The sequence below is a fragment of the Macaca thibetana genome, chromosome 15, assembly GCF_024542745.1.
Source record: "Macaca thibetana thibetana isolate TM-01 chromosome 15, ASM2454274v1, whole genome shotgun sequence".
Taxonomy (NCBI): domain Eukaryota; kingdom Metazoa; phylum Chordata; class Mammalia; order Primates; family Cercopithecidae; genus Macaca; species Macaca thibetana.
In genome coordinates, this window is record NC_065592.1 from 11,190,582 (window position 1) to 11,213,325 (window position 22,744).

The window sequence follows — 22,744 nt, forward strand, 5'->3', positions numbered from 1 at the left end:
AGGAGTACAGTGGTGCGATCTTAGCTCACTGCAGCCTTGAACTCCTGGGCTCAAGTGATCCTTCCACCTTGGCCTCCCAAAGCACTGGGATTACAATGAGAATACTTTTAACCACAAGGAGTAGCTGTTCTCTTGTTACATTATTGCAGAGTAACAATAAAACCACACAAAATAATCTGAAGACTTTTGACAAGCTCCTATGCCTTAATATTTTTCATGAGATGCAGGGAAGAAGGAGGAGCTTCTAAGATCTAACCATTCAGCTTTTCTCAAAAGTCTACAGGCAGGAATGCAGCTGGTTCCAATCACAGTGAACTGAAACAGCAACTGGGGCCAAAGGTGCAGAAAGAAAACTTACTTATAATAAAGTTAAAAAGCAATGACTTTTCTTTATAAAAGAAACACATTATGTGACATAAATCAAAACTCTAATGAAAAAATTTTCCATCTAAGTATATAAAATATGAGAAGGTTGCAGTAAATAAGAATGAATATTTTTGATTTATTCAAAGTTTCAATCTAAAACCTCAATGAAATCTACCACCTTTATTACAAGGGGACTGATGGTTCCTGAACAGAAAGAAACAAAGGTCAGGAAAGATGGCACCGGACATTGGAGAGGGAACTGGCCGAGTGTGTAGAAGGTTTGGTCCAATAGATCACTGACAGGCTAAAAGCCACATTTTGTTGAGAAATGACAGCAGAACTGTTTAAAGAGTATAAATCTCCATAAGAAAACTAAAGATGGCAAATGAGATTTGAACTCTGTTACTTCAAGTCAATAATGTCTTCATCGGAGAAAGCCGTGAGCTGGAAGGGGCTGCTGCTGGAGACTGGGCTGCCCTCTCTGTCTGCAACAGGGTCCTGGTCAGAGCTGGTTGAGTGCCCCTCAGGGTTGGCTTCGGAAGTAGAAGCACTTTCCAAGGAGCCTGATGGGATCCTAGAAGAGACAAGTCACTGTAAGAGGATCCGTGGGAGTATTGCGGAACTGGGACTATTTTTTTCTGGCAATTTCCTGTTCATCTGAGCTCATGAGCTTGGCTCCCCAAACCCTCACTGTTATGTGGTAGAGGTGGGGAAGTGCTGGAATGCCAGCCCCATCACCTCAGGGGTTTGTGAGGATTAAAGGCCGAGTGTGTGACACATGGAAGGTGTTTGTGAGGCATTATTTACCTACCTTTCTAAAGTGCAAACCTAGATAATGTCACCCTGCCTAAAACCCTCCCATGGGTGCCCAGGGCCAGAGGATCAGGCTGAAACTCATAATCAAGGTTCCAGGACTGGGCCTGTGACCCCTCCAGCCTTCCAGGGCACCCCGACTCCCTCTGTTTCCTCCAGCTTCTCAGGACTCTTCTCAATAGCTGCATATTAATTTGACCAAAATTAGTTTCCACTTCTCAGGGAGTTAATGCATTCCACAAATACTCATTGGCCTGCAAAAGCCCACCTGACCCAACTGCTGGCCACTCTCGGCCTCACACGGTTCCTGGCTCCGTTCTCTACGCTCAAGTCTGTCCACTCTTCCTCCTGCCTTTTAACTGGCCATGCTAGGCCTGCTGCAGGGCCCTTGCCCTGAGGTTGCTGCTGTCAGAAGGGCTGTTCCCCTAGCTTCTTACCATTCATTCCAAGCCCAGCCCGATGCTACTTCCTCAAAAAGCTTTCCTTGAACTCTCTCTCAGAGTAGACCTTCTACCTGCCAGCCCTGTCACTTCTTTTCCATTTCTTTATAGCACTAAGGGGCCTTGTCAGGTTATGACTTATGAGAGGAGGCTCAGCCTCCCCTGATGTTTGAGACCCTCCCTGCCCCAGGTGTGGGCTGGATGGCAACCCCTTGTTACACATCACCTGCCACGCTGGAATGCAGTAATTGTCTGGACCCTTGTTGGTCTTTGCCACTGGCCTGGGAACCCCTTGAAGGCACAGGTGGGGGCTTAGTCCTTTCCATATCTTAACACATTCTTGGGTGCTCCAAGAATGTATGTTGAGCGAATAAATGAAGCTTGGATATACGAACTTATCACTCTCCACACTGAAGCATGTGTGATGTTGCTTGAAGGACAACAGAGATCTTATAGGACAAATCAGTGTGACTTAATTACTATTCACTGACATGTGATGCTGAGCTGGCATTCAGATAGGCTGGACTGTGTATGTGCTACCAGTACTGCATTCCTGCATAGATAGCACCTATTTCCCTGCAGTCTTACTGTTTTTTTTTTTTTTTTTGAGACGGGGTCTTGCTCTGTTACCCAGGCTGGAGTGCAGTGGTGTGATCATGGCTCACGGCAGCCTTGACCTCCCAGAAGGAGGTGATCTTCCCACCTTAGCCTCCCAAGTAACTGGGACTATAGGCACACACCACCAGATCCAGCTAATTTTTTTTTTTTTTTTTGTAGAGATGGGTCTTGCCGTGTTGCCCAGGCTGGGATTGAACTCTTGGGCTCAAGTGACCTTCCCTTCTCAGCCTCCCAACGTGTTGGGATTACAGGCATAAGCCACCATGCCTAGCAGGCATTTTTATTTTAAAAACTCTCTGTCGATCTGGTGAGGAAAAAGTCTCTCTCTCTCCATATATATATATATAAAAAATATAAATATATACATATATAAAATACAAGTCTTGCTCTGTTGCCCAGGCTGGAGTGCAGTGGCATGATTTTGGCTGACTGCAGCCTCCACCTCTCACATTGAAGCGATTCTTCTGCCTCAACCTCCCAAGCAGCTGGGACCACAGGGATGTGCCACCACACCTGGCTAATTTTTGTATTTTTAGTAGAGATGGGGTTTCACTGTGTTGGCCAGCCTAGTCTCGAACTCCTGACCTCGGGTGATCTGCTCGCCTCGGCCTCCCAAAGTGCTGGGATTAAAGGCATGAGCCACTGCGCCCGGCCTGGTCTCAATATATTTGAATGAGCATTTGACTGCTGGTATGTGTGCCCATTTGTCTAGATCCCTCCCCGGCAGGCCTGAGGGTCTGGGTACCCTCAGAGAGGAGCAGGCTGCTGGCCCTCTGCTGTAGCTGCCAAAGGGGCCACTAGTGGCATCATCAATCCACAGAAGGGGCCTCCTGGGCAGTGCTGTGACTCACAGGTCCACCACCCCAAGCAGGGGCCTCTCTGTCTCTTTACCTGTCACTGCTAGATGACCTCACTGCCCCTGGCTTGGGGCCTCCTTGGCTTTCTTCTAACCGCTTCCGGGGTTTTGATTTGGCCTTTGGCGCTCCTTCTGACTTGGGTCCACCTTCATCCGAGAGGCCTGGATTGAGAATCATAGGTCAGAGGGTCACTACCACAGGGCTGCCACGGAGACAGAAAAGACCCTTATTTTTTCTTGGTTGGGAACTGGTGCATTGTTGTGCTAGAGTCAGGAAGAAAGATGATAGAATATATATTTTCAAATTATTGGTTTTCTTGTTGGTAGGTTTTTATTTTCTGATTATAAAGTATACACACATTGCAAAAAAATTAGAGACTCAAAGAGCCTAATGAGGAGAGATCATCTACAGTCCTACCGCTGATAACCCTGTAATTCTCCAATTCAGAGGTTCCGTTTTGCAAAAGCTCAGTGGTTTGTAAACAGTGGTGGGCAGATCAAGCTTTGATATGGAAGACTGCGTTAAAAATAGCAATACATTTATTTTAAAAACACAGTGGAAGGCACCAACTTGACAAACCAATGGACTTTGTCAGTGTCAAGGCCTGCCCTGTCAGGTGGCCTGAATCCCCTCCTCCAGTTGTTCAGGAAATATCACCGCAGGGCAGGGATGTGCTCAGGCCACCTGTCATGCAGATCCCAATCTAAATTTTCAAACCAGTTTTTACTGGTTTATCATGTCACTTTCATTTTTCCTTATTTTGTTTCCACAAATCTGAACAAAAAGGTTTCTAACAGTTTAACCTTTTCACACTTATCAGGGGCTTTATGTTTCTCTGGTTTGGCCTCTCATCTTTTTTTTTTTTTTTTAAAGACAGGGTGTCTCTCTGTCACCCAGGCTGGAGTGCAGTGGTGTCACCATGGCTCCCTGTAGCCTTGACCTCCTGGACTCAATTGATTCTCTTGCCTCAGCTTCTTGAGTAGCTGGGACTATAGGCACATGTCACTATGGCTGACTAATTTTTTTGTATTTTTTGTAGAGATGGGGTTTCACCATTTTACCCAGGCTGGTCTTGAACTCCTGAACTCAAGTGATCTCCTGCCTCAGCCTCTCCCAAAATGCTGGGATAACAGGTGTGAACCCAGTGCCATATTTATACTGAGAGAAAAGAGCTCAACACGTATCTTTCATCTGTTCCATCCACAGACCTGCCCCCACTGTCTAGGGCTGGGAGAAGTAATAAGGGAACTGAACACACACGTGTAAAAACATGGTACATTTCCACTTTGGGATATACCAACATAAAATATTGCCTGAGGACTGTGGGATATAAATCCTTCTAGACACCTTTCTAGGAAATCATATATAGATTGGTACTTTTATTTTTAAAAATGGTATCAGACTAGACATAGTGTTTTATAAACTGCCCATTTCCCCCCTTCACATGGCTTGGGCAGCTTTCCACACCAATAAATATAGATCAACAACATCACTGTTGGTGGCTACACTATAGTGTATTCCTTGGTATAGATGTATTAGAACTTACTTATAAATCCCTTCTTAAAAGGAAAGTTTCCTTTTAAACTCATTGTTTTTGAGGACAATTCATATCCAAAGATAAAACCAGCTGGTCTGTTCACAGACAGTGGAAACCAGGATTGAGAACCATTACCCAGTAGTTCCCTGCGGGTCCTGCTTGCTATTTCTTTGATCTCCATGCGAGACAGGGACAAGGAGTGCGTGACAGGAATGGCAGCGAGGCCCACACTGATGGGAGTGGGTGGGGTGATGACCTTGGAGACTAAGGGCGACTTCAGAGGTCGCTCGATGCTTCTGCCCACGAGGTTTCTAAGTGGAATCTTGTACAGATTTTTTGATTGAATTTCACCTGAAATGTGATTTCAAAAAGAACATCAGAACTTTAAGAAAAGTTCATATTATTTACAAGAGAGTAATCTCTTGTTCCTTAACATAGCATGAAGGAAGACTTTATGTCAGACACTGATCTGTAATGTCCCACTGGGAGGGCTGGCCGGGAGCACTAATTTGAGGGTGCCTGATGGCTCTGCATTTTCTAAAGCATTTTCATGTGTAAATTAGGTAAAATGCACTCGTGACTGCACAGGAAAAAAGACTAGACAAGAAAAGCAAAAAGCTGCCCTGCTTGGGAAATTCTGTGCTTTCTCTTAACTGTGTGCAGTAAAGACGAGTGATGTGGTAAGAATTTATGAAAAGCGGTGTGTTCAAAGCAATGAGGCAACCACAGCAGAGGCCTCTGGGGTTTGCAGGCAAAGCCAGATAGGGTGAAAGACTGCATGTGCTAAGGAATGTCTAGGCTTGATGACTCTATTCTTTTAGCTATCAAAACCCACTACTGTTAACAGCCCTGAAGGAAAAATAACTGCTGTTGCAAGTTGGAAACTCTATAGCCTTTAACTCCCTTCTTCCCGCTGAAACTTTTTTTTTTTTTTTTTTTTTGAGAGAAGGTCTTGTTCTGTTGCTCAGGCTGGAGTGCAATGATGCAGTCATGCAATCATGACTTACTGCAGCCTTGACCTCCCAGGCTCAAGTGAACCTCCCACCTCAGCCTCCTGAGTAGCTGGGACCACAGGTGCATGCCATGACAGCCAGCTAATTTAATTTTAGTTTTTGTAGAGACAGGGTCTCACTCTGTTGCCCAGGCCAGAGTGCAGAAGTGCAATCCCGGCTCAATGCAGCCTTGACCTCCGGTGCTCAGGTGATCCTCCCAACTCAGCCTCCCAAGTAGCTGGGACTACAGGCACATGTTACCACGCCCAGCTAGTTTTTGTATTTTTTTTTTTTTTTTAGAGACAGGGTTTTGCCGTGTTGCCCAGCTGGTCTTAAACTCCTGGGCTCAAGCGATCCATCTGCCTCGGCCCGCCAAAGTGCTGGGATTACACGTGTGAGCCACAGTGCCTAGCCCAGTTTGTTTGTTTATTTATTTATTTTTACAATGGAGTTTCGTTGTTATCACAAGGTTTCTTAAGAACACAACCAATGTATTCAGACTGCAAGAGTTTTTTTTTTTTTTTTTTTAGACGGAGTCTCACTCTGTTGCCCAGGCTGGAGTGCAATGGCACGATCTCGGCTCACGGCAACCTCCACCTCCCAGGTTCAAGCGATTCTCCTGCCTCAGCCTCCCGAGTAGCTGGGATTACAGGTGCCTGCCATCATGACAGGCTAATTTTTGTATTTTTAGTAGAGATGGGGTTTCACCATGTTGGTCAGGCTGGTGTTGAACTCCTGGCCTCAGGTGATCTGCCTGCCTCAGCTTCCCCAAGTGCTGGGATTATAGGCGTCAGCCACCACACTTGGCTGGTTTCTTTTTTTTAATGGCTTTACATAGTAACTTCTTTAAGCAGTAATCACATGTAGATATTAGACAATGAACTAGAGAAATTAGAGTGGATTACAGATATTAATCAAACAGTAAAACTTGGACATCACCTTCCCCCAGGGAAGAAGGAAATACTGGAGTATCTCGGCCCGGGGGTGTCTGAGGAGAATTGCCGGCACTGGCCCCCTTGGAGCTGCCTCCAGATGAGACCTCATTCACAGCTGCAGTTGCTGTGAAGTATATATCCGACTAGAAAGAAAGAGAGAGCATTACCGGGCTGCCTGGTGTTTTGGGCCTTGCATCCACTGGCCCTCCTGCCATCACTGCAAACCCTCCAACTGGTCCCCATCCTTGGAGCATGCAGAGAAGTGCGGGATGCCGGGGCGAGGGATGGAGGGAGCCTTCCGGAGGAAAGCCCAGCGTGGCTAGTTACACTTTTCCGGAGTATTCCACTCCCCGCCACTTTTCCTCATCTATTTGTTGATCCACAATAGAAAATAGTCAATGTTCCACCACACATCTTCTGCAATCACAAACACAGCACACACTTCCCTCACAGGAATCTCAGGCACCTGGAGTGTTAGAATGGGAAAGATCTTAGGGATTCGGTTAGGCCCATTTGGCAGATGGGGAAACGGATTATTCATTCACTGATCCAGCAGATACTCAGGCACACCCGTGATGTGCCGGCGCTGGTGCTGACAGCAGTGGTGTGCTGGATGTGATTTATGAGATCCAATTTTCAGGAATTTTGCAAACTGGCTGTTAAACACACATGATTAGAAATAAAATTATACAAACCTAAATAAACAAAGGCCCTAAATATCCAAATTCAACCATTCCTAATTATTTGACTGTGCTTACTATTACATCTGCTCTGGAGTTATTGACACCAACAGTGTCTGTGGGGCTTGGGGGAGAGATACTGCACCATGGGGGATAACGCACGTCTCCCCAACACCACCTGCAGTGGCGTCTCACTGGAAGCTTGAAATCAATCATGGAGGGACTCTTTACACCATGGAATCCAGCGAGGACTATCAGTTCCACTTTGATTTGTTGTTTTGTTGATTGTCTATACTTACAGTGATGCAGAAAGTACTAGTAATGAACAAGAAATGTGGAAGTGTGTTTAGTCGGGTACAGAAGCTGAAAGAAGTTTCAGTTTAATGACTAATAAGTTGTATGAGGTTGAAAAATAGTTTTATAGCAGATTACCTATCAGATTAAAATTGCAAAAAAATGCGTGGATTGAGATATAACTCCAAGTGTAAAATAATGGTTGAAATGCAACTGTAGACTGGCTATGGATATAAGAATTCAGCAAATATTAACAAAAGCATTTTGTAAGAACCAATTGGCTAAGTGGATTTTTATGATAAACAGCATTGTATATTTATTATTTGTAAATTGTAAGCTATTTACAATCAATGAATGTACACACATATAATACATACATGCGCATATGTACACATATCATACATATATGTACATATGTGCACACACATGTTTTCCAGAGCGCTGGGGGACCGAAGCACGGAGCACACCACTGGTGCTATGATAGTGAGTAAGACAGCATGGCCCCTGCTCTCACAGAACCATCAGGGCAGCAGCAAAGATGAACAAATAAGCAGTCACCTACCACCAAATGTGATGGATGTCAGGACCAGGGAAGGGAACAGGGGACACAGCGGGGGAGCCAGCCCAGTCTGGCAGGGCTGGGGAGGACTTTCTGGGCCTGACTCAGGGGAGGGGACTGGAACAAGAAGCCCCAGAGTATGTGCCAGTGACAGAAGACATCTTGGAAGGCGTCTTTGTTCCTGCATCCCTCCGTTTTGCCCTAGCTCTTGGTTATGAGGCATGGACTACTCCATGAGCCATGTTTCATAGGCTATGAATTCAAATTGAGGACAGAGGGTGGGAAAGGAAGAAAGATTGCAAGCTCTGACTTTTTCTAGACTTGGACTGTCCTCCAGGGCAGCAGTGACGTGAATAACTGACCCAGTCTCTGATCAGGGATGTATCTTTTCAGCGAAGTGCTCCCCAGCGGCCACCAGCACTGACTGACTATTAACAAAGCTGAGGAGTGTTCTGAAAGCCCACAGAAATCACACACGAAAACCCAACAGATCAGTCTGGTTTCAGGCTTTCCATCTCGCGCTGGCATTCTGACACCGGTCTTCATCAGCCTAACTTGACAAGAGGCGGCTTCTGTGCTCGCCTGAAATCCCACAGTGCTGGGGCCCGCCAAACCCCTCAGAGAGAAAATCTCAGTCCTACTCACCCTGGAGGCCACGAGCTGCAGCTGTGGCACGACTGCGGTGTGGACCAGGTTCCCGTTCACCACCAGGCGGATCTCCATGGAGTCGGTGGTGAAGGCCAGGAGATACGGGAAAGCACAGACTGCAAGGGAACAGGAGTGTCACCTCCCAGTTGCTAGCTTGGTGGCTGCGGACGGGCTGTGACTGTCTCATAGTCACACTCACTTCTCTAGAAACTTCCATCTCTCATTCCTCTGGCTGCTTTTCTCCTTCCTTCACATGTGCACGTGGCCCTGATCCTAAGGTAGCCTTGGCTCCCAAGATAGCCTCCCCTCGGTTGCCACACTCCGCCTCCCAGGAGGTGCGCACCGTCACCATGCTTGCTGCCCTTTTCCCCTATGGAAACCCCATTGCCTGATCTTCCAGTGAGGCAGCTCACCTGCCAAAGTCCTGTGGGGGAGTCCCTTGTGTTGTTCAGATACCAGCCTGACATTCTCTCTGCAGGCCCAGGCCATCCTGCCTGGGACACTTCCCTTTGGTCGCTCTTCAAGGCCCAGCCCTGGAGGAGCCCTCAGTGCTCCTCACTCCTCCCCTGTGCTCCTCCTGCTGCACGTCTGAGCAGGGGCTGCATCTTATTCCTCACCGGCCCTCACAGTGTCCCTCAGGATCAATGGGTTTGCTGAGTTATTTGTTAAGGGCTGGCCCCTCTGCTTGAAATGATTTGAATGACACACTGGCTTCCAGGTGCTGTGCCTGCCCGGGCTGCCCTGCGGCACACCTCTTTCATCCTGGCACTTTGTGTCGTTCCCTCCTTCAGGCTCTCTCTGCACTCTTTCCGTGGATGAGCTCATCTGCTCTCCTGGCTTTCCTGGGGACTCTGCCAACCACATCGATGCCTCTGGCCATGACTTTCAAGCCCCTCCAGTAACAGTTGAAAACCTCCCTTTCCTGTCACCAGATCTAATCTGTCATCAAGTCTGACTGGTCCTCCCAGGATCTTAGATCGGTCCCTCTGTCCTCCTCTGAAAATGCTGTCCCGTGGACCTACTAACACATAGCTTTATTGTGAGGACAGAAGAATGAACTGGAACATTCTTGGCTCTGATCTGACTCCCAAAACGCAATGGCCAGTTGTGGATCTTGAATCACAAACACAAAGCATCACTGCTCACGTCCTGACATTTTAGTGGCAGGCAGGTACCTGAGTTTCTATGAAACATATACCAAAGGTGCTAAAAGCACTGTGCTTCTCCCTGAGGTCAGCCAGCATTTTGAGGCTGGAGACTGTACACTTGAATTTTAGAAAAAGGAAAGTGAGGCCCAGAAATGAACTGAGGTGCTGAAACGATAACCAAGTACTGAAAAATGACATTTAATTGCTCTCAAATGCATACATGCTCAGGCACTGAGAGAAACTAGGAAGAACAGTAGAAGACAATAGTCCCAAAAGGGGAACAAAAAGAAAAAAAAATGACAAAGAAAAAGAACGCTCTGAATACTAATCATATGCATGTAATTTATGGCAATTTCGCAGTAAGCCAGTGATTTGCTTACATAGGATTTGCTTACAACAGTTCAGACATATCTATGAAGGGGGAAAGCGTTATGAGAAAGATTTTTCTTACCAATTGCACAGGGAGCCTGGTTCCAACAGAACTGGAAATCTGACGCAGAGGGTTGAACCAAAAAAGAGCCACCATTAAAGGGGCAAACCTTTTTATAGATGCAACTGTCTGCAATGAAAACAACAGCAACTCATTTTTGTTAGAGACAACACTTAAATGACTGTAATTAAATAAATGAAAAACAGGCAACAAGAATAGTATCCTATCTGCTAGTTCTTTATAAATAGCCAGTATGAATACTGCCAAGATGCTGGATACTTAGGGTCAAAGGCCTAAGTATCTGAACCGTCTAAGCCAGAATAATATTACTACTACAAGTAATAAGAGCTGCTGTTTTGGGAGAATTTACTATGTGCCAGGCACTGAGCTTGAAAGCCATTATCCCATTTAATCTGTAGAAAGTAGAAAGATTATCCCACTTAATCTTCACAAAGTAGATACCATTATTACACTCACTTTACAGATGAGAAAATTGAGGTTAGGAGAGGCGAAGTAGTTTGTCCAAAGTCTCACAAGTACTGTGTGGGGGAAGCAGGGTTTGGACACAGGTCTGCATGACTGCAGAGCCCGTGTGCTTTATGCCTATGCCCTACTGTCTCCCACACTCGTGAACGGTCAAGAAAGGACACCTGACGGCAGCCCCTGGCTGGAGAATGCCCTCCTGCAAGGCGGATCACACCTTGAGCCTCATTCAGGACAAGGGTGGCGGGAGCCAGATACCCCCCGCAAACATTTTATTATTATTCAAGAGGACTTGAAGCCATATGCTTGTATCCTCTTGCTGAACCTCAACCAGTACTAGATTAAGACAAGGTTCATTCAAGTACATTGTTCCTGGCCTGCTGCAAGCTCTAAACACAGGTCCATGTGGTTCAGACCCTCTTAGAGTGAGAAAGTTCATGGAGAAACAAAGCCCCCATTTATTACAGAAGTTCATCACATTTTAAAAATTTAAATTAAAAAAAATTTTTTTTTAGAGACAGAGTCTTGTTCTGTCACACAGGCTGGAGTGCAGTGGTGTGATTACAGCTGATCGCAGCCTCCCCATCCCAGGCTAAAGTGAGCCTCCTACTTTAAATCCCCCAGTAGCTGGGACTACAGGTGCACACTGGCACATCCAGCTATTTTTTTTTTTTTTTTCAGTAGAGACAAGGTCTCGCTATGTTGCCTAGGCTGGTCCAACTCCTGAGCTCAAGCAATCCTCTCGCCTTGGCCTCCCAAACCATCATGTTTTAGCCATGCATTTCTTTCTCAATGAAAGACCGAGTTATTATTATTATTATTATTATTATTTTTGAGACGGAGTCTTGCTCTGTCGCCCAGACTTGAGTGCAGTGTCTAGATCTCAGCTCACTGCAACCTCCGCCTCCCAGGTTCAAGTGATTCTCCTACCTCAGCCTCCCAAGTAGCTGGGATTACAGGCACCCGCCACCATGCCCAGCTAGTTTTTGCATTTTTAGTAGAGGCAGGGTTTATCCATTTGGCCAGGCTGGTGTTGAACTCCTGAACCCTCAAGTGATCCACCTGCCTCGGCCTCCCAAAGTGCTGGGATTACAGGCGTGAGCCACCGTGCCCGGCCTGAATTTTTATTAACATCATGAAGAATGGATGTTAACAAATATCTGAATGTTAATTATTGACACACAACAACAGGGATGACTCACAGACATAATACTGAGTAAAAAAAAGAAAAGCTAGATATTTGAGTACATACTGTATAATTTCATTCATTTAAATGTTTAAAGCTGTCTACAGAGGGTAGAGGTAAAGATGGTAGTGTTACTCTGAGAAGATAATGACATGTAAGAACAATATCTTGGATTAGTGTCCCCACCTACATTTTAGAATCACATTTCTAATTTCCAAAAAAAAAAGGAAGAAAACATGATATAATTAACAACTTGATGAGTCAGCAGATACAGAGTTTTGTTGCAATTGGGTCTTGGCTGCATTACTATGTTTACTGTTTGAAAAATAATGAAACCCGGTCGGGCGCAGTGGCTTACGCCTGTAATCCCAGCACTTTGGGAGGCCAAGGCGGGCGGATCACAAGGTCAGGAGATCGAGACCATCCTGGCTAACACGGTGAAACCCCGTCTCTACTAAAAATACAAAAAACTAGCCGGGTGAGGTAGTGGGCACCTGTAGTCCCAGCTACTCGAGAGGCCGAGGCAGGAGAATGGCATGAACCTGGGAGGTGGAGCTTGCAGTGAGCCAAGATCATGCCACTGCACTCCAGCCTGGGCCATAGAGCAAGACTTCATCTCAAAAAAAAAGAAAAATAATGAAACTATTTTAAATTATTAAAAATAACAGCTTTACTGAGATCATTTATAGATCACAAAATTCATCCATTAAAAATGCACAATTCGGGCAGGTGTGGTGGCTCTCACCTGTAATCCCAGCACTTTGAGAGGCTGAGGTGGGCAGATCACGAGCTCAGGAGATCGAGACCATCCTGGCCAACATGGTGAAACCCTGTCTCTACTAAAAATACAAAAATTAGCTGGGCGCGGTGGCACGTGCCTTTAATCCCAGCTACTCAGGAGGCTGAGGCAGAAGAATTGCTTGAACCCGGGAGGTGGAGGTTGCAGTGAGCCGAGATCGCACCACTGTACTCCAGCCAGGCGACAAAGCTAGACTCTGTCTCAAAAAAATACAATAAAAATAAAATAAAATAAAATGTACAATTCAGTGAATTTTAGTATATTTACAGAGTTGTCCAACATTACCATGATCTAATTTTAGAACTCTCATCACCCTAAAATGAAACCTCACTCTCCATTTCTTCCCCCTAGCCCTAGTCAACCACTTATTTGCTTCTGTATCTGTGGATCTGCCTTTTCCGGACATTTCATATAAATGGCATCATACAACACATGGCCTTTTGTGTCTGCACTGAGCATGATGTTTTTGAGGCTCATCCATGTGTCAGTGCATCATTCCTTTTTATGGCCAAATAATATTCCACTGTATGAATAGCCTACATTTTGTTGATCTACTTACCATTTGATGGGCATTTGGGTTGTTTCTACTTTTTGCTATTGTTAATAAAGATGCTATGAACATTCCTGTACAAGTCTGTGTGGATATATATTCATTTCTCTTGTATAGATTGCTGGTTTTATGTAAGTCACATGATTTTATTTTATTCAGAATGTTATTTACTGTTAAATACTTTGTATCTATATCTACATCTTCATGAGCTTCGTTATTTTTTTCTGTGTTTTGTTGTAGAATATTTGAGGAAAAAAGAAAAACATAAATAAGGAAATTTTAAAAATCATCTGCAACCCTATGTCCCAGAGAGAAATACTAATATATATATATGTATTTTTTTTAATTTTTTTTTTTTTTTTTTTGAGACAGAGTCTTGCTCTATCACCCAGGCTGGAGTACAGTGGCGCAATTTTGGCTCACTGCAGCCTATGCCTCTTGGGTTCTGCCTCTTGGGTTCAAGCAATTCTCCTGTTCAGCCTCCTGAGTAGCTGGGTCTACAGGCGTGCCCCACCACACCTGGCTAATTTTTTTGTTTTTGGTAGAGATGAGGTTTCACCATGTTGGCCAGGCTGGTCTCGAACTCCTGACCTCAAGTGATCCACCCGCCTTGGCCTCCCAAAGTGCTGGGATTACAAGTGTGAGCCATCGCACCCGGCCAGTACTGATAGCATTTTGGTACTTCTTCATGTATTTTTATTAAGAATGAATAAGCAAGAGAAATGTCATAAAGAAAAACAGAATTGAACTTCAAAATATAATTTGCTTTCTTCACTATATTGTATATTTTCTTCTATGCATTTTTCTTTTTTTTTTTTTTTGAGACGGAGTGTCGCTCTGTCGCCCTGGCTGGAGTGCAGCATGATCTCAGCTCACTGTGAGCTCCGCCTCCCGGGTTTATGCTATTCTCCTGCCTCAGCCTCCCGAGTAGCTGGGACTACAGGCGCCTGCCACCTCGCCCGGCTAGTTTTTTGTATTTTTTAGTAGAGATGGGGTTTCACCGTGTTAGCCAGGATGGTCTCGATCTCCTGACCTCGTGATCCGCCCGTCTCGGCCTCCCAAAGTGCTGGGATTACAGGCTTGGCCACCGTGCCTGGCCTTCTATGCATTTTTCAATAACGTAAGTTTAACTCACTGTATGGCATTTCAGTATTGAATGTAACAAAACATCTTTACCAGTTTCCTCCTGTTTCCATTTAGTTTCCAAAGCTTTCTGCTTTATAAATGATGTTGTAACAGACAATCAAGAACTCATTATTCACAGTTTGCTGATTATGCCTTAAAATAATTGCCTGTGAGTACACAGGCTGTGTCCATTTAAAATCACATCCTGCCAACTTCTTCCCCAGAAGGCCGTACCATCTAGACCACTTCTAGCAGTGCAGAGAGAGGTGCCTGAATCCATGACTCTGACAGTCTCAGCCAGTCTGAGTGACCAAATCATTTCAGTGATAATTTGCATATTAAAATTCTCAGTGGGGCACCATTTTTCCCATGCCGTTAAAATAATTGGGAAGCCATTAGAATGAGGTGGTCCCAGTGCTGTGAGTTCCTACATAAGCAAACCAAAACCCAACTTAATGTAAAAGGTCATATTCTAGGAGCCAACCAGAAACCGTCAACTAACCTCTAACCCAGGACTTTCCACTGGAATGATCCAAGTAAAGCTACTGCTCCACTTCAGCAAATCAAATACTTTCTTTGCTTTGCTTCTGCATTCACCCTATAAAAGCCTCTCTTTGTTCCTTTGGGTTTGGAGCTGCCTGATTAATAAATCACTGTCATCTGGGCTCAGTGGCTCACTCCTGTAATCCCAGCACTTTGGGAGGCCAAGGCAGGCAGATCACTTGAGGTCAGGAGTTTGAGACCAGCCTGGCCACCATGGTGAAACCCCATCTCCACTAAAAATAGAAAAAAATTAGCCAGGCCTGGTGGTAGGTGCCTGTAATCCTAGCTACTTGGGAGGCTGAGGTGGGAGAATCACTTGAACCTGGGAGGCAGATATTGCAGTGAGCTGAGATCGCGCCACTACACTCCAGCCTGGGCTATAAAGTGAGACTCCACCTCAAAAAAAAATGTGTATATATATATATATATATATATATATATATATATATATATATATATCACTGCTTAAATAAACTCCTAAAAATTGTAATGGGTCACAATTTATCTTTTAACAATGCTTACTGGGTAACTGCATTTCTTTTTTTGTAAATTATCTGCTCATATCCTTCCCTCATATTTTAACGGGTGCTCATGCTTTTATCTTTTTTTTTTTTTGAGATGGAGTTTCACTCTTGTCGCCTAGGCTGAAATGCAATGGCATGATCTTGGCTCACCACAACCTCCGCCTCCTGAGTTCAAGCAATTCTCCTGCCTCAGCCTCCTGAGTAGCTGGGATTACAGGCATGGGCCACCATGCCCGGCTAGTTTTTACATTTTTAGTAGAAACGGGGTTTCTCCATGTTGGTCAGGCTGGTCTTGAACTCCCGACCTCAGGTGATCTGCCCACTTAGCCTCCCAAAGTGTTGGGATTACAGGCGTGAGCCACGGTGCCCAGCCGCCTTTATCTTTTTCATATGTAAGATCTCTTTTCATATTAATGATTCTTTTTTTTTTTTTTTTCCCTCTGTTGCCCAGGCTGGAGTAGAGTGGCATGATCTTGGCTCACTGCATCCTGTGTCTCCCCAGTTCAAGCGATTCTCCTGCCTTGGCCTCCTGAGTAGCTGGGATTACAAGCATGTACCACAATGCCTGGCTAATTTTCTGTATTTTTAGTAGAGACCGGGTTTCACCACGTTGGCCAGAGTGGTCTTGAAATCCTGACCTCAAGTGATCTGTCCGCCTTCATTTCCCAAAGTGCGGGGATTACAGGCGTGAGCCACCGCACCCGGCCTATGCTAATGATATTGGCCCTTTTGGAAACTCACAGATATTTTCTCCAGTTTGCTATTTCTCTTTTAATTTTATGGTTCTTTCTGGCATAGAAATTTTAAGTTTTGTGTAATCAATTATTTCAAACTTTGTTCATGGCTTCTGCATTTTTTTTTTTTTTTGAGACGGAGTCTGGTTCTTTTGCCCAGGCTGGACTGGTGTGCAATGGCACAATCTCAGCTCACTGCAACCTCTGCCCCACTGGGTTCAAGCGATTCTCCTGCCTCAGTCTCCCAAGTAGCTGCGATTACAGGCACACGCCACCATGCCTGGCTAATTTTTGTATTTTTAGTAGAGATGGGGGGGGTCTTACCATGTTGGCCAGTCTGGTCTCAAACTCCTGACCTCAAGTGATCTGCCCACCTTAGCCTCTTAAAGTGCTGGGATTACAGGTGTGAGCCATCGCGCCCGGCTGGCTTCTGCTTCAATGTCGTCCTTAGAAAGGCTCTCTCCACCGCTAAGAGTTGGTACACAGTGGTTCATACTTTCTTTTATAAATTTCAGAAACTGACTTTTTATATTTCACTTTTAATTTATTTAGAACTAAAAACAGAGGCATATATTTACTTTCTCCAAAAGTTTGTCCAATTGTCCCAACGTTATTTTTTAAAAAATTCATCATGTCTCTACAGATTTGAAATGCTACTTTCATCGTGTACATTTTATATATACTTGAGTTTATTTCTGGACTTTATTCTGTTGTATTGAGTGGCTTATCTATTCTTGCACCGGCATCACAGTGTGCTAATTATTGTAGCTTTGCAATAAATTACAATTTTGAAGAAATAACCATCCTTCATGACAAATCTTTTAAAAAATTTTCTGGCAAATCATTCATCTAATCACTCAGCAGATATTTATGGAGTGCCTACTATGTGCCAGGCATAAAGAGAAAAGAATTGGGATTCTGTCTGGAATCACAGTAATTTACTTCATCTGAGGAGAAATATACATCTTTGCAAGATGAAGTCTTCCAATTCAGTAGCATAGTATATTTGTCCATTTGTTCAAACTTTTTCTCAGATTCTGCAGTGATGTTGGATTGTCCTTGTCCCCAAATCCATGCGGGTTGGGACCCTTTTGTGGAGGCTAGTTTTTAAAAAACTATCCAATACCTTCTATACTTACTGACTCAATCAGATTTTCTGCCATTTTTTAGGACAATTTTAGGAATTTATTTTCAACTACAAAATTGTTCCTCTTACCTAGATTTCAAAACTTACCATATTTCATTGAATCTAGGATGTCACTGAATAAAAGATGTACCGTTTTTCTGGCAAAAGTAATAAGATGTATCATTTAAAACGTCTCATCAAAAAAAAGAAAGAAAGAAAGAAAGAAAGCTGTCCACTATAATTATAAGATGCATGCTAAATTCAGAGATGTTAAAATGTTAAGAGGCCGGGTGCAGTGACTCATGCCTCTAATCCCAGCACTTTGGGAGGCCAAGGCAGGTGGATCACTTGAGGTTAGGAGTTTGAGACCAGCCTGGCTGACATGGTGAAATCCCGTCTTTACCAAAAATACAAAAATTATCCGGGCATGGTGGTGCGTGCTTGTAATCCCAGCCTACTTGGGAGGCTGAGGCATGAGAATTGCTTGAACCCAGGAAGCAGGGGTTGCAGTGAGCCAAGATCGCGCCACTGCACTCCAGCCTGGGTGACAGAGTGAGACTCTGTCCCTAAAACAAACTAACAAAAAAAAGATGTCATTGGAGGTTACAGTCATCAGAAGGCTTGACTTGGGTCTGCTTTCAAGATGGCACACTCACATGGTTCTTGGCAGAGGCCTTAGTTCCACACCACAGGGACCTCTCCCTTGAGCTGCTTGAGTGTCCTCAGGACATGGCAGCTGGCTTCTCCAGAATGAGTGACACAAGAAACAATAAGGCAACTACAATGCCTTTGTTGATCTAGTCTCAGAGGTTGCATACCTTCACTGCTACCATATTCTGTTTGATAGACAGGAATCACTAAGTCCAGCCTGCCTACAAAGGAAGAGGAATGATCTCCACCTCTAGGGAAGAAGTATCAAAGAACTTTGCAGACATATTTTAAAACCTCCACAATGGACATTTGTGTTGTTTTCAGTTTTGGGCTAATATAAATAATGCTACTATGAATATTTGGATACAAATCTTTGTGGGGACATACAAATGCTTTTTTTTTCCCCCCCGAGACAGAGTTTGCTCTGTCACCCAGGCTGGGGTGCAGTGGCACAAGCTTGGCTCACTGCAACCTCTGCCTCCTAGGTTCAAGCAATTCTCCTGCCTCAGCCTCCCGAGTAGCTAGAATTACAGGCATCTGCCACCGCACCTGGCTAGTTTTTTTTGTATTTTTAGTAGGACAGGGTTTCACCATGTTGACCAGTCTGGTCTTGAACTCCTGACCTTAGGTGATCCACTTGCCTTGGCCTCCCAAATTGCTGAGATTACAGGTGTGAGCCACCGTGCCTGGCCTGTGCTTTCATTTCTTTTGCATCCATTCCTAGAAGTGGAACGGCTGGGCCATATGGCGAGTGAATGTTTAACTTTTTGAAGAACTGTTTTCCAAAGTGATTATACCAATTTACATTTCCACCAGCCGCACATGAGAAAGCCATTTTCTTCACATCCTCACCAACACTGATTATGAGCAATCGTTTTCATTTTAGCCATTTCATAGCTGTGTGATGGTATCTCATTGTAGTCTTTAAAAATTTTTTTTTTTTTTTGTAGAGATGGAGTCTCACTATACTGCCCAGGCTAATCTTGAACTCTGGCCTCAAGTGATCCTCCCATCTCAGCCTCCCAAAGTGTTGGGATTACAGGCGTAAGCCACTTTGTCCAGCCCTCATTGTGGTTTTAATTTGCATTGCCCTAATAGCTACTGATATTGAACATCTTTTCATGTGCTTATTTACCATCCACAAATCTTCTTTGATGGAATATCTGATTAAGTGTTTTGCCCTCTTTTTAACTGGGTTATTTTCTTATTATTGAGAGTTCTTTATATTTTCCCTTTACAGTCCTGTATGAGATAGGTGATTTGCAAATATTTTCTCTCTGTGCCTTTTCATTCGCTTGTTTTTCAAAGAGGTTCTTACTTTTAATGAAGTTCAATTTATTAATTTTTTCTTTTATGGATTATACCTTTGGTGCGGTATCTAAGAAATTTTTGCCAATCCAAGCTCATAAATATCTTCTATGCTTTCTTGTAGAAGTTTTTATTAGGCTTTAGGTTTTTCCTGTAGTTTTATGATCCATTTTGAATGAATTTTTAAATATGATGTGAGGAGCCTTTCCTTTTTTTTTTTTTTTTTGAGACAGGTTCACTCTTGTTGCCCAGGTTGGAGTGCAATGCCGCAATCTCAGCTCATTGCAACCTCCGCCTCCTGGGTTCAAGTGATTCTCCTGCCTCAGCCTCCCAAGTAGCTGGGATTACAGGCATGCGCCACCACGCCTGGCTAATTTTTGTATTTAGTAGAGGCGAGGTTTTACCATGTTGGTCAGGCTGCTCTCGAACTCCTGACCTCAGGTGATCCACCCACCTCAGCCTCCTAAAGTGCTGGGATTACAGGCATGAGCCGCCGCACCCAGCCTCTTTTTTTTTTTGAGACAGAGCCTCACTGGCTGGAGTGCAGTAGCCTGATCTCGACTCACTGCAGTCTCCGCTCCTGGGTTCAGGTGATTCTTGTGCCTTGGTCTCCCAAGTAGCTGGGATTGCAGGTGTGCACCACCATGCCCAGCCAATTTTTTGTGATTTTAGTAGAGACAGGGTTTCACCATGTTGGCCAGACTCAAGTAATCTGCCCACCTCAACCTCCCAAAGTGTTGGGATTACAGGCGTCAGCCATCACGCCCAGCCAGGAGTCTTTCTAAACAGCAGCAAAATCAAAGTGGACAATATTTTTATTCACTCTTCCACCAAGAGGGAGACAGATCATGTCTTATCTCTGCAACCTGAAAGACCTCTTTTGTACTTTTAGGCTTTGATCTTCTTTTTTTAGAGACCAGGGTCTCACTATATTGCTCAGGCCGGTCTTGAACTCCTGGCCTCAAGAGATCCTCCCGCCTTAGCCTCTCAAAGTGCTGGGAAAACAAGTGTGAGCCACCGGACCCGGCCGATTTTATCTTTTTAAAAAGGCTGGGTGGGTGACAGTATAACAGCATCTAGGATAAAATCACTGTAAATAATCTTGAACTCAGCCACTCCAAGTTATAGCACCACTCACACATTTAACCTATATTCCTAAGCTGTTGTTTTGGTTCCCAGAGTTCATGTAGGCCACCTGATCTCAACCTAATTCACTAAAACATCCACTCTGATGCTTGTACGCTACAGCAATAGCAATACTTGAGGCTTCTTTTCATTTGCTAGGAAGGTCCCTGGTTCCTCTGGTGGCTTGATCTTACTCACTTTAAAAGTATAATTCTCTGAGACTTGCAATCTATGGAGTATTTGTTTTTTCTTTCTTAGGATTTAGCTTCCCAACAAGAAGTACATTCTCTTTGTTCTAAGAAAGTAGCAAGTTTTGTTTCAGCCTGAATATTTCTTCTCTGGCTTTTGAATGACATCAGGTCACCAATTATCTATTAGGTAACATACAACTTTCTATGCATATCCTCAAAGACAGTCTTCAAAATTTAATTCAGCTGTAATTTTGTTCTTCATAATAATGTGGTTATAGCTAGGTAGCCCCTGTATCTTCTGGAGTCCACCCCTGACTCCATGCTTCCACACTGGGAAGTATATTCAAATGTTAAAATTCCCAAAAGGCAATCAACACAGAAGGTTCTCTGCTTGCATTATCTGGGTACAGTTTAAAGTCTGAAGAAAACTAGCAGATCTAATAAAAAGCCAGTTTTGAACTGTTTCATTTTGTGTTTTTGTCTCTTAATTTGATAAACACATTCCAAAGCTGTTGCCACCAGTCTATGCAAAAACAAGTGTGTTGTTCCTTAGTGTGTCTCAACATTCAGGTAAACATATATTGCACTATGTAGAGCTAAAATTTACAAAGTAAGACCCAGGGAAACTTAAGGGGTCCCAGAGTTCTTACATAATTTTAATTTACCAGCATAAAAACTACTATTGTCCCTAAAAAATATTGTGTACAAACCAGGTATCATTATGTGGACCACTGTTTTACAAATACAGATTAAGAATACATAGTAGACTAAAAACATATTATCTCCTATAGGAAACACTTCTCATATCCCCAGCCCCACAAACACCCATATTCTCCTACACATCTCCTATAGCACAGAGCACATTGCACCAATTTGTTTATGTGTCAAGAATCCTGGGATGGGGATGGGCAAGGATAGTGTCTTCCTCCTCTAAAATAATACCTGATATATTGTACTTCATTTATATATTCTGAATAAATGAGTGAATGCTTTGAAGAAAAATGAATGAATGAATGAATGAATGAATGAATGAATGTGAGGTATGGATGAAAGTTTTTGGTTAGCCGGCCGTGGTGGCATGTGCCTGTAGTCCCAGCTACTCAGGAGGCTGAGGCAGGAGAATCTTTTGGACCCAGGAAGTGGAGGTTTCCGTGAGCCAAAATCGCACCACTGCACTTCAGCCTGGGCAACAAGAGCTAAACTCCGTCTCGAAAAAAAAAAGATTTTTTTGCATATGTCTATCCAATTATTCTGGTATCATTTGTTAAAAAAGACTCTCTGCCATTGAATTGCCTTTGCACCTTTGTCAAAAATCAATTTACCAAATACGTCTAAATCTATTTCTGGATCCTTTATTCTGTTCAATTGACAAATTTGTTTATGTAATTATATGTGATAACAAAATATATAACACATTATAATGATACAATGTTATTATGTTACTCACTTGATTAAAAAACATTTAAAATATCTTTGTTATGATGAAATAAAAAACTATGACATTGAAAATCTTGAATAAAGTCTTATGACACTTTTTCTGTAATAGCATTTTATATTCTACATAAAATTTGCCTTGAACCAAGGCACAGCTAGCAGGTAAATAGATGGGGAATGTATCCCTCAATCTTCAGCCTCTTCCTCAGAACAAGACTGGTGAGCTGCTCCTGTTGTCACCCAACACTGTGACGCACACAGCCTGCACCAGCTCCTTCCGTGCTTCCCACAGAATCAGGGCACACCTTCCCCTGTCTCCAGGAGTCTCTGGAAGTCACATAGGAATTTCCTATGTGAAGGAAGGCAGGGGGAGGCAGAGGCTGGCTTGGGGAAGGGGGTCCTCACTAGGGAAAGTGAGAGGATCGCATTAGGGTTTTAGGAAGCTGACTCCAGCAGCAGTGCAGAGGGGAGAGGTGGGTTGCTCTAAGACGGAGCCAAATTCCAAGAAATTCTGTGTGTGGTATACTGACCAGGTGAGGAGTGACTGGTCCATAAAAGATAGGCCATTTGGAATGAATCTGAGCTGTGTGGAAAGACAGCTTGGAGATGGGGAGTAAAGGAAGGGAGAAGTCAATTGTGCCAACTGTG

The 22,744-nt window shown here is 43.9% G+C and overlaps 1 protein-coding gene across 9 annotated transcripts in view; it reads right to left on the reverse strand.

The window, feature by feature from the left end:
* Window positions 1-482: 482 nt before the first annotated feature.
* GARNL3 (GTPase activating Rap/RanGAP domain like 3) overlaps window positions 483-22,744 on the reverse strand; it is a 598,754-nt gene continuing 576,492 nt past the window's right edge. For 8 of the 9 annotated variants that reach the window (XM_050759786.1, XM_050759784.1, XM_050759785.1 and 5 more), the window contains 6 exons: window positions 10,339-10,446; window positions 8,737-8,855; window positions 6,563-6,701; window positions 4,767-4,982; window positions 3,129-3,255; window positions 483-940 (listed from right to left, as the gene is read on the reverse strand). In XM_050759786.1, the coding sequence (XP_050615743.1) occupies window positions 769-940; window positions 3,129-3,255; window positions 4,767-4,982; window positions 6,563-6,701; window positions 8,737-8,855; window positions 10,339-10,446 (881 nt within the window). In that variant the 3' untranslated portion in view covers window positions 483-768. Of the gene's footprint in view, window positions 941-3,128; window positions 3,256-4,766; window positions 4,983-6,562; window positions 6,702-8,736; window positions 8,856-10,338; window positions 10,447-22,744 lie in introns of those variants that run through there. The other variant, XR_007719603.1, reaches the window with a different exon arrangement.